Genomic DNA, 12,472 nt, shown 5'->3' on the forward strand with positions numbered 1-12,472 from the left:
GCAGAAAACGCATCTAAGGGGGTCTAATTTCAAAATTGTTTGCGTGCTCGCAAGTTGGGGTTACGGTTAGACTTCCCCCCCCCCCTGGTACAAATCCTGTACACGCCCCTGCTTGCCCTGAAAAATAATTAGGAATATTCGATATATTCGATTAGGAATATTATGCTGCCATCTGTAGGGCGGTATCGCGGATGCGACAACCAGCAGCAGCGGCGTACAGGAATAAAAATATTCAAGATACAGAAATACCTAGGAAATATACAGATAAAAAATACAGAGGAATAAAAATATTTGAATGCTGCCATCTTGTAGGGCAGCATGGCGGACGCGACAAGCGGCGGCGGCGGCGGGGTACAGTACACAGGCAGGCAGGATGATCACTGCAGCGCTCTGCACAAAGCTTGGCGACCCTCTCACTGTCACGGAGGTGCCCGCGCAAGGCAAGCTCGGCCTGACAGAGGTGGGTCATAACTCGTCCACCTGAGCGAGATAACAATGTTACCTCGAATATTATTGCTAGGTTGGTCGAGTTACAATATTGTGCGTTCTAATATATACGTCTGTATTATTGGCATCGATGTATTGCGATATACATCATAATTATATACACACACACACACACACATATATATATATATATATATATATATATATATATATGTATATATACATGTGTGAATATATATATATATGTATATACATGTGTGAATGTCGGACTGTTGACTCTGCCGCAGTTTGTCGAGAAGCAATCAATGTGTTTACAACGTCCTATCACAAAAATGATTTCCTATAGCTGGCTGTGACTCATGGGAGATGGACAGATGAATTGTCCTGGAGGTTGCAACTAGAGTTGATAAATATACTGTGTACTATCTAGAATCTACATAATTATTGCCAATTCTGGATTTGAATTTCAGATAGATGTATTGAAGCAAGAGGAGTGGTCTGGTGATTCAAAGCTTGTCAAACCCCATCATGTCAGCTTAGACATTTTCTTTCAGTACGACGATGATTAGAAACCATTTCAACTGATTTATAAATGCTCGCTTTAAATAAGTAAGCGCGTGAGGCTGAGTTTTCGTCGTCTTACATTCCTCGGTTTGCATTTTTCGAGCAGGTTAGAATTGCCGTAAAGAATGCGGGAGTGAATTTCGCCGACGTGCTCACGGCTCAGGGAAAGTACCAGGTGAGGGAGAAGCCACCCTTTACATCAGGTAATATATAAATGAAGCCATGCACAGGCTCTACAGTACTTATTCTACACCTAGCAGTAGCCTGTAGCTATTCTACACCTACCAGTAGCTTGTACCTATTTTACACCTAGCTGCAGCCTGCACGTGTTTTACACCTTCTGGAATCCATCCTGGTTGGTTGGGAACTTCATTCTACTAGGCTTGCATAAGCATTTGCCCTGAACTTGCAATAGATCACGATCCTGGAGTTCAAAATTAAAGATATTAACAATAACGCATGTGCTTATCATGCGGTTGCACGTCTGTCAAATTTTCTTTGGATATTAGCTGAAAAAATACGGTAATTCCACGAGGCCGCGCTCTGGAACGAACTAGGTGGTTGGAATTTTCAGGGAGTCACACGGACTCCTGCATACGTCAAATCAGGGAGTCCGGCAGTAAATCAGGGAGTATTTGACTCCGGACTCCCGTTAATTTCGCACCCTGTTATCATATGTCGTGACTCTGCGCTCATGCATTTTTGAATATGCTCACGTAGATCACGCGCACCACCAATACAATCTTCCCCAGGACCATGTCATACGAGACCTAGATTAACAGCATATTTTACTGTAACCAAGTATCTCATGCGCACCGCCAACACAATCTTCCGCAGACACCCGTTATATCTAGATTAACGGTAACGGTAGTTTACGAAGCATCGTCAATCGTCGTTGTTCTGCGCGCATTCGCTACGCGAGTAAAATTCAGCGACGGCAACAGCAATGTACATGTATGTAACGGAGATGTTGCTTATGTCTGCAAGTATTTTCTGTGATGTTACGAGGAAGGATAATCGGCTTGTCGCTGATCCATCATCAAATGCCGCTACGCTGTCACGGCCGTTGCGTGGGGGCGCTGCATGTCGTCACCGGAGTTGTCGCAGTGCCAGTACTAGTGGCAGTGGCAGTGGCACGGGCGAAGTGAGGCTACACAGACTGTCACAGATGTGTATACGTAATAAAGGTGGACTTACTTATTACTGGTGTAACTGTCCTCCCGTGAGATAGTGTCCCGCTTCTCTTCTTCCTTCTTCTTTGCCTGATTCGATGCCTTTGGTGGTCCGGCCTTTTTTTGTTCATGTTGCTTAATTCTGTGTTTGGCATGTTTTGTCCGCTTCTTCCGTGCTTGTATCGCTAAAACTAAACAAACCGACAAAGTTAAGTACCTTGTCGACTAGTTAAACTCGAGATCGAGTGTCAATTATTACCTTAAAATGTCTAAAATCGAACCTTTTTTATTTCCAATTGAACTCATTTTGTCTCTCTTCAGTACAGCTGCACACACGCATGCGCACTTGACAGAAATCACTATAGATGGCGTGAAGTACGCAGTATGTCTGCGCGCTTTCAACTAATTTGATGTTTTTGGTTACACTTATAAATTACTAGTAAACCACAAGGCGCAATGGCAACTCGTGTTCTACGAGTCACTTATTCCGTTTTAAGTTTAGCTTCCGCCCGGTTTTTACCAACAGTAACGTCGCGTTCACCGCTGGCGCTAAGGTAAACACCGCGACCGGTCCAGACGATATGTATATCAATCATTAAAATTTCAATGTCATCAGATCATGTCTGATGTCACAGTCATGGTCGTGTTAATCTGTTATTATCTAAAACTAGGCGATGTTCTTGTAACATCATATCCTCTATCTTATAATAATCTCCGTAGTCAACGGGTCTGTAAAGACGCAGGAGAGCCAATGAAATTGACATATATCATGATCAACACTGTGACAGTGTGTGTGGAACAAGTTTCCATCTGCAGTTATTATTGTTGACAGTGTGATTAAATCATTAAGTTTCACGTTGTCGGTGTGATCTTCATTGCATAGAATGATAGATGGGTTATACAAGTTGAATTTAATTTCCGTGTATTTGTATGAGTTAATTTATGATTTTATTATTTGGATAGATTTCTCACCAGCGTGATAGCGCTGATAGGGTCTATGTCCTCCAGGGTACTGCCGGAACGTACCCTGGGTATGGTCCGGTATACCGGAATGTACCCTGGTACTAAATACTACTATCTAATATGCCGGACCGTACCTCGCCTACTCCACTAACGAGTCTAGGGAGTCGCCTACGCCTACTCCCTAACCCTAACACTAACCCTAACCCTAACCCTAACTCTAACCCTAACCATATCAGCTAGATAGTTACCAGGGTACGTTCCGGTATACCGGACCGTACCCAGGGTATGTTTCGGCAGTACCCTGGTGCATGGGCATAGACCCTATGAGCAGTGATAGCTGATAGCTGTTTGCATGCATTTTAAAACCTGTCTATACCTGTAGCCTGACCTTCACTATCCACTCAACTATCCACTAAGCAGTAATCTGCCCATCTACCCACACAAACCCAACTACCAAAACACCCACCCACCGACAGAGGGACAAACCTAGCTGTTGCTTCACTGGCGGGGCTGTTTGAAACTGAAGGTTTCCAGACACATTCATATAGCTCCCTTCCAAATATTTTAGGCCAGAAAATTAATGCTTGATATAACTTCGTTTTCTGACACACATTTTCACTTATCTCTTTAGGTGCGTTTACGCGGACGTTTTTGGCCCGAGCCTAATGAGGCCCGCGCCAAATTTGGCTCTTGCCGAGCGTTCACACGGACGGTTCTTCGGGGCCGGTGCCGAGTTAGCACGAGCCAATTTGTCCATCGAAAACGTCTGACCAGGCCGAGCCAAATTTAGCACCACTAAATCGGTAAAGTGGTAGATGCCGGCGAGTGTCGAACATGTACTTCAACGAAATAAAGTCCAAAACAGTATAAAAATTAGGAAAAATTTGATCAGGATGCATGTTTTCAAGATTGATAATTGAACTCGGAATCGGATGTAAACACTGAGAATCGTACCAACGCCATCTCGCGACATACTGCCAAAGTATCTGAGATTGTGGCAATAAAATGTATTTGAATTAATTGAATTTGACAGACAGTATTCACTTGCGTACGTGTGAACGCGCGCCGACTCAAACCGGGCCCGACGCCAAATTTAGCTTGAGCCAACACCATTACGGTGTGAACGCGGTATATGAGTCAGTGTAAATTTGGGCTATGATCAGGATAAATAATAGGGGAAGATCCGTGAGCATCAATAAAGCAGGAAATTCGTCATTATACTACCTCAAAACTACCATGACGATTTATCTATGCGTAACTCATCAAGCTTGAGCTCAATCGGACACAGTACCATCGCCTAACCATCGTGCGAAATTCCTTTCCTCGTAGTATATACACCTGCAATCCGGAGATACATGCTAAAACGTACGACACGGAATTTTCAATCTTGGCATTCAATCCAAATCACGGCCTGCCTCATATTCAAACAAAAGGCAGCTACTACCACACTGTCCACGCTTCGCCTCACGGCGAGGCCGCTGTGGCTGCAGCGATGATTAGGCAGTCAAACGCAACACATCGCCGGAGATAAACCTTGCGACCGGGTACACAGCCTACAATGATATCCTGTAATGTCCATAACGCTGATGCGGCACGCACGCACGCAATCAGCTATCGCAGCACGATCGCCGAATTCAAATTCTCCCTGCGAGCTACAGCGCCTCGCCGTGAGTGCAGCCGTGACAGTGTGCGTTAGTAGGCCTGCCTTGTGTCTTGAATATGAGGCGGCAGTGCCATTTGGATATGGCCAAAGAGATGAAATCGGTCGTCCGTTTTAGTCTGTATCTCCGAGTTGCGGGTGTATACGAGGAAAGGATTTCGCAACGATCGGTAGGCGGATGCTACTGTGTCGATTTCGAAGCTCAAGTTGATGAGTTTACGCGTAGTTAAATCGTAGGTATTATAAGTCAGGTAACATGACGAATTTCCCTTGTTTATTGAGTCCGACTCCTTCCCCTAATTATCTAACTCCTGCATAATGATAGTTAAAGCCGGGCACACAGTGCATCCAAGACCTAATATTCTCCCAGTACTGAGACCTAGCAAATACTTCCTGTCATCATAAGTCACACTACCTTATGACAAAATAAACTCTAGTTGCTGCTCTCCATTTCACTGCGCGTTTGCTAAAACCACACAAGAAAGAGGTGAGAAAAAACTGGCATTCTGCGCTAACGCCGGCTATTTGCCAAACAATTTAGCCCTCGAATGTGTTAGGGTGACACCACAATGTTTATCTTTGCTATCACCCATACCGCTGTACCGCTGCCACGCTGCACGGTTGCTTGGGAAACTGTTCAACAATCTTCGGAGAATTTGAACAACATTGGCAGGATTTTCAAATACCTTTTATAAGACAAACGGCGCATTGAAATGCAGGGAACTAGAGTTTATTCTGCCATAAGTAGTTGTATATGGTGACACGAAGTATTCTAGTTATACTGGAGAAACTTAGCGTTTGATTGCCCATTGTGCGCTTAAGCGGATAGTTAAAAATGTTAAATAGAACGGATAGCTTTTCAAGTCCTTCTGAATTTCTTGCATTTCAGCACCTTAATTGTTTATTTTTATTTGTTTTATATTGTATTTATAAGGGTGGATAATACAAAATTATGCCTATCTATCTATCGATTAATTCTATCTAAGATAGTAAGATCAATATAAGATTAAATGTCTTCGGCAACCTTTCCTTGAAGGGCACACACGTTACTCTGCTCTCCAACTTTCCATGATGCCATAAAACTCCCAATTAAATCCAAAGTGTCACCAAACACCTTCCCCGAAAAAATAATTAGGAATATTCGATATATTCGATTAGGAATATTAGCGACAAGCAGCAGCGCAGGCTACAGAACAAAAATATTCCACTGAGAAATATACTAGATAAAAAATAGAGAGAAATAAAATATTTGAGTGCTGCCATCTATGTAGGGCAGCATGCGACGCAACACGCGGCGCGGCGCGGGGCGGGGTACAGACAGAGCAGCAGGATGATCACATGCAGCCGCTCGCACAAAGCGTGGCGACCGCTCACGCACGGAGCTGCCCGCCGCAAGGCAAGCTCGCCTGACAGAGGTGAGTCATAATCATCCTACGTGAGCGAGATAACATGTTACCTCGAATTTATTGCATACGTTGGTCGAGTTACAAAATATGTGCCCTAATATATACATTTAAATTATTAACATATATATATATAGATATATATATATTATATATATTATATAATATCATATATATAAATATATAATATACATGTGTGGATGTCAGACTGTTGACTCGCCGCAGTTGTCCGAGAAGCATCAATGTGTTACAACTTCCTATCACAAAATAATTTAACTATCATCTGGCTTGACTCATGGATGGGCAGATGAATTGTCCTGAGGTTGCCAACTAGATTTGATAAATATACTGTACTATCTAGAATCTACAAATTATTGCCAATTCTGGATTTGAATTCAGATAGATGTATTGAAGCAAAAGGATGGCTGTGGTGATTCAAAGCTTGGTCAAACCCCATCATGTCAAGCTTAGACATTACTTTCAGACGACGATGTCATTAGAAACCATTTCAACTTGATTTATAAAATGCTCGCTTTAAATAAGTAAGCGGTGAGGCTGATGTTTTCGTCGTCTTACATACCTCGTCTTGCAGTTTTCGCAGCCAGTTAGAATTGCCGTAAAGAATGCTGGGAGTGAATTTCGCCGGTCTCACGGCCCAGGGGAATACCAGGTGACGGAGAAGCCACCCTTTACATCAGGTAATATATCAATAAGTCCATACACAGGCTCACAACTTATTACTACACCTAGCAGTAGCTGTTACCTAATTTAATACACCGGCTTGTAGCCGTCAGCTATTCTACACTCTACCAGTAGCTCTACCTATTCTACAACCTAGCAGTAGCCGTAGCTATTCTACACCGACCATAGCTTGTACCTAGTTCTACACTACAGTAGCCTGTATAGCTATTCTACACCTACAGTAGCTTATTATTTTCACCTAGCTGAGCCTTAAGCTATTCTACACCTACCAGTAGCTTACCTATATCTACACCTACCGAGTAGCCTCGTAGCTATTCTACACCTACCAGTAGCTATGTACCTATTTATACACCGAGCAGTAGGCCTGTAGCTATTCTACACCTACATGTAGCTTGCTACCTATTTCTACACCTAGCGGTAGCTGTAGCTATTCTACACCTACAGCTAGCTTGCTACCTATTTTACACCCAGCTTAGCCTGTAGTATTCTACATCCTACAGTAGCTTGTACCTACTTCATACACCTACAGTAGCCTGTAGCTATTCATACACCTACCAGTAGCTTGTACCTATTCTACACCTAGCGTAGCCTTGTAGCCTTTCTACACCCACCCCCTTCCGTCCCCAACCAGGTAGCTGACCTTTTCTACACCTACAGTAGCCTGTATCTATTCTACACCTACCAGTAGCTTGTAGCCTATTTACACCCAGCTTTGCCTGTAGCTATCTACACTACCAGTAGCTTGTACCTATTCTAACTACCAGTTAGCCTGTATGCTTTCTCACCTACCGATAGTTACCTACTTCATACACCCAGCTGTAGCCTGTAAAAGGGTGCCGGGGGGGGGCGTTCGGGGCAGGGGGGGGGGTCTGGGGGGGTGCGATTCTACACCTACCCAGTAGCGCTTGCTACCTATTATACACCTAGCAGTAGCCTGTAGCATTGCACACCTACCAGTAGCTGTACCTATTTTACACCCCAGTGTAGCCTGTAGTGTAGCTATTCACACCTACCAGTTAGCTGTGTACCTATTCACACCTACCAGTAAGCCGGTAGCTATGTCTCACCTACCAGTAGCTTTACCTATTATACACCTAGCAGTAGCCTGTAGCTCATTCTACACCTACCACTAGTCGGTACCTATTCTCTTATACACCAACAGCTACCTGTAGGCTATCTACACTACCAGTAGCTGTATACCTAATTATACACCTAGCAGTAGCCGTAGCTACTTCTACACCTACCAGTTAGCGACCTATTATCCACCTAGCAGTAGCCTGATAGCTATTCTTACACCTACCAGATAGCTTGTACCTATTGTACACCCAGCTGTAGCTGCTCAGCATATTCTACACCTACCCAGTAGCTGTACCTATTCTACACCTACCCAGCTAGCCGTAAGCTATTCTACACCTACCAGTAGTCTGTACCTATTATACACCTAGCAGTAGCCTGTAGCTATTCTAACACCAGTAGCTTGCTACCTATTTTACACCCAGCTGTAGACCTGGAGCTATATCATCACCTAGCAGTAGCTGTACCTATTTTACCCGGCAGTAAGCCTGTTACTATTCTACACTAGACAGTAGCTTGCTACCTTTATTACATCCCAGCTGGCTAGCCTGTACTATTCTACAGCCATAGCAGTAAGCCTTGCTACCTTGTCTACACCATCAGCAGTAGCCTCGTAGCTATTCTACACCTACCAGTAGCTCTGTAGCCTATATTTACACCCAGTCTGTAGCCTTGTAGCCTATTCTACACCTAGCAGTAGCTTGCTACACTATATTATACACCCTGAGCCCAGTTAGCCTAGTAGCTATTCTACACCTACAGTAGCTCTGTACCTATTTTACACCCAGCATTCCTAGCCTGTAGCTATTCTACACCTAACTAGTAGCTTACCTATTCTACACCTAGCAGTAGCCTGTAGCCCTATTCTACACACCTTACCCAGTAGCTTGCTACCGATTATATCACTAGCAGTACCTGTACTAGCTATTCCTACACCTACCAGTAGCCTTACCTATCTATACACCCAGCTGTGCCTGTAGCTATTCTACACCTAGCCAGTAGCTTGCTACCTATTTACACCGGCAGTAGCCTGTAGCTATGTCTACACCTGCGAGTAGCTTGTACCTATTCTTACACCTAGCAGTAGCTGCCTAGCTATTCTACACCTACCAAGTAGCTTGCCTACCTATTCTTACACCTAGCAGCTAGCCTGTTAGCCCTATTCTACACCCTACCAGTAGCTTGCTTACCATATTCCTAAACACCTAGCAGTAGGCTGTTAGCTATTTTACACCCCAGTGTTAGCCTGTAGCTATTCTACACCTACGCAGAGTTGTACCTATTTCTACACCCCAGCTGCTAGCCCTGTAGCTATTCTACACCTAGCAGTAGCTTGTACCTATTCTCAATCAGCCAGTAGCTGTAGCCACCGTAGCGATATAGACTAGCGTACCTATTTTACACCCAGCTGAGCCTGCTAGCTATTCTACAACCTAGCAGATAGCTTGTACCTATTTACACCAGCTGGTAGCCTGTAGCTAATTCTACACCTACCACGTAGCTTGTACCTATGTTACACCTAGCTGTAGCCTGTAGACTATTCTAACCTACCAGTAGCTTGTACCTATTTTACACCTAGCTGCTAGCCTGGTAGCTATTCTACACCTAACCAGTAGCTCTTACCTATTTTACACCCAGCTGTAGCCTGTCTATTCACGCCTACAGTAGACTCTGTACCTATTTTACACCTAGCCTGTAGCCTAGTAGCGATTTCCTACACCTACAGTAGCTTGTACCTTTATTTTTACACCTATGCTGTACGCTGCCACGTGTTTTCACCTTCTGGAATCCATCCTGGTTGGTTGGGAACTTCATTCCACTATAGGCTTGCATAAGCATTTGCACTGAACTTGCAATAGATCACTATCGTGGGTGTGTAATGTGCTATTTTCGTGGAAGATAACATGCCGAATTGCTGGACGGGTGTTTATATTGGAACTTATTTTGCCTTGGTGGTATCCTAGTGTAATATGCGTTTAATGTAACTACAGTCAGTCCTGGTTAGTATGGTCCCTAGAAGGAGAAATCCCAAAAGTGTCATTTATAAACAGATCTCCCTTTTATAGAGGCAGTTTCAATGTTTAACTGTGGCCTAAGAGAAATGCCAAAAGTGTCCTTTACAAACAATTGTCCTTTATAGACAGGTGTGGGTTCTTTTAGAGGTGGTTTCAATTCATGACTGTAACTTAAGGGGGAGAATTCCAAGTCTCCTTTATAGACAAGTGTCCTTTATACGCAATAAAATACATCCTGTATTCTATAGAGGAAGTTTCCCCGTATAAGTGCGACTCAAAGGAAATGACGAAACTGTCCTTTATAATTATAGACAGGTGTCTGTTCTATAAGAAGTGATTGCTAATGCTGATTTGACCGTGATGGTAGAAGGTAGATCGTTAGTATAGCTACCTGTCTGTGATCGGTCGGCCGTGCGCGTGTTGCAGGTATCGAGTTTTCGGGGGAGGTGGTCGAGGTGGGTGCAGACGTGAGCAGGTTCACCGCTGGCGAGAAGGTGGTGGGGCTCTGCATGGGTGCGTTCGCGACGGAGCTGGTCGCCCCGCAGGAGGTACGAACACCTAGTTACATCGCTGTTATACTCGGTTGTTCACGACCCAGTTGTTAGCATTAGCTAATGTATTAAATTAATTAAAAAAATTATTGAATAAAAGAAAAATTTCGTCAGTAAACCGATGTTCTGGGGCTGGGATTCGAGGCCCAACAACCAGGGCTTTAAAAGAAATTTTGTTATTTTGTGCTCGCTGGTTGCAATCTGGGTCTTAGCTTAATCGAATTGTTTGAAGTAATAATAAGAATTGCCTGAAATTGATGTGGGAAAATCTAAATAAGCAATTTTTGTGAAGAACTTTGATGAGTAGGATCGATAAAAGTGTAGTAGTCTATCCGACAGTTACTTGGCAGAAAGCCATTAATTATAAATTCACGAGGCCAATTCTCTGACATATTATGTTGTGTCTTCGGCAAGCGATTGTTGGAACACGATCTTTCGCAAAACAAAACCGGAAAGACTTCAATTCGTTTAAATTGACTTCCCGCGTGCATCTCAAACGCGCCGCCCTCACCTCTCGAATTGTATAACAAAAAGCCATTAAATTGAGTCTAACATATTCTGCTGCTTCATTGGTATATATGCGTTTGTTGGAATACAAGCTCTTGCTGTAAAACCGTAAACGTTAACCACTTAAATTGACTCGCAACCTGCGGTATAAACACCCGCAACTCTGCCTCGCAAGTCATATAACAAAAAGCCGTTCAATTCAGTCTAACGTCTTGTTCTGCTTCATTGGTATGCGTTCGTTGGAATACAATCTCTTGCATATATATTATTTATATTATTTATACATATAAAACTGAAAACGTTACAACCCGCTTGAACCAAGTCTCCGCCTGCATTTCAAACACCCGCGCTACCCTCGCCTCGTGAATTATATAACAAGAAGCCGTTAAACTGAATCTAACATCTCGTGCTGCGTCGTTGGCACGCGATTGTTGGAAGTCAATCTCTGGCAATAGAACCGAAAGCGTTGGCCCGCTAACCAACCAGCCACCTGCATCGTAAACACTCGACCCGCATCACAAACATGCCACCCCCCCGCTTCGCGAATTGTATAACAAGAAGCCGACTCTAACATCTTGTGCTGCGTCGTTGGCACGCGATTGTGACCTAGAGACCTCCATCTCTCATCTCTGTCCTGGCAGCGCGTGTGGTCGCTCTCTCACACCATATCTCTATCTATTACAACCTCCGTCTCTCCATCTCTCCATCTCTAACGAACTCCATCTCTCTTCTGGCAGCGTGTGAAATGAAATGTCAAGTGTCCTTTATAGACAAGTGTCCTTTCTATGAAGGTATAGTTTTACTGTATAACTGTGACTCAAAGGAAGTGACGAAAGGGACCTTTATAGACAAGTGCGCCATTCTATAATTTTATTTCTATCCATTCTCGGCCGTGCTGCAGCGCGTGTGGTCGCTCCCTCACGGCGTCTCTCTATCTCTTACAACCTCCGTCTCTCTCTCCCGGCAGCGCGTGTGGTCGCTCCCTCACGGCGTCTCTCTATCTCTTACAACCTCCGTCTCTCTCTCTCTCCATCTCTAACGAGCTCCATCTCTCTTCTGGCATGTGAAATGAAATGCCAAGTGTCCTTTATAGACAAGTGTCCTTTCTATGAAGGTATAGTTTTACTGTATAACTGTGACTCAAAGGAAGTGACGAAAGGTACCTTTATAGACAAGTGTCCTTTCTATGAAGGTATAGTTTTACTGTATAACTGTGACTCAAAGGAAGTGACGAAAGGTACCTTTATAGACAAGTGTCCTTTCTATGAAGGTATAGTTTTACTGTATAACTGTGACTCAAAGGAAGTGACGAAAGGTACCTTTATAGACAAGTGCGCCATTCTATAATTTTATTTCTATCCATTCTCGGCCGTGCTGCCTCACGGCGTCTCTCTATCTCTTACAACCTCCGTCT

General features: G+C 43.8%; 1 protein-coding gene across 1 annotated transcript; it reads left to right on the top strand.

Annotated features, from left to right (window-relative positions):
• Positions 1–316: 316 nt before the first annotated feature.
• On the top strand, positions 317–11,771 carry LOC106817973 (quinone oxidoreductase-like protein 2 homolog). Its single transcript, XM_014822676.1, has 4 exons — positions 317–460; positions 1,118–1,214; positions 10,427–10,548; positions 11,700–11,771. The coding sequence occupies exons 1-4, from the start codon at positions 374–376 to the stop codon at positions 11,769–11,771; spliced, it is 378 nt and encodes a 125-aa protein (XP_014678162.1). The 5' UTR covers positions 317–373.
• The last annotated feature ends 701 nt before the right edge of the window (positions 11,772–12,472 follow it).

This window comes from Priapulus caudatus, unplaced genomic scaffold, assembly GCF_000485595.1.
Source record: "Priapulus caudatus unplaced genomic scaffold, Priapulus_caudatus-5.0.1 Scaffold1957, whole genome shotgun sequence".
Lineage (NCBI taxonomy): Eukaryota > Metazoa > Priapulida > Priapulimorpha > Priapulimorphida > Priapulidae > Priapulus > Priapulus caudatus.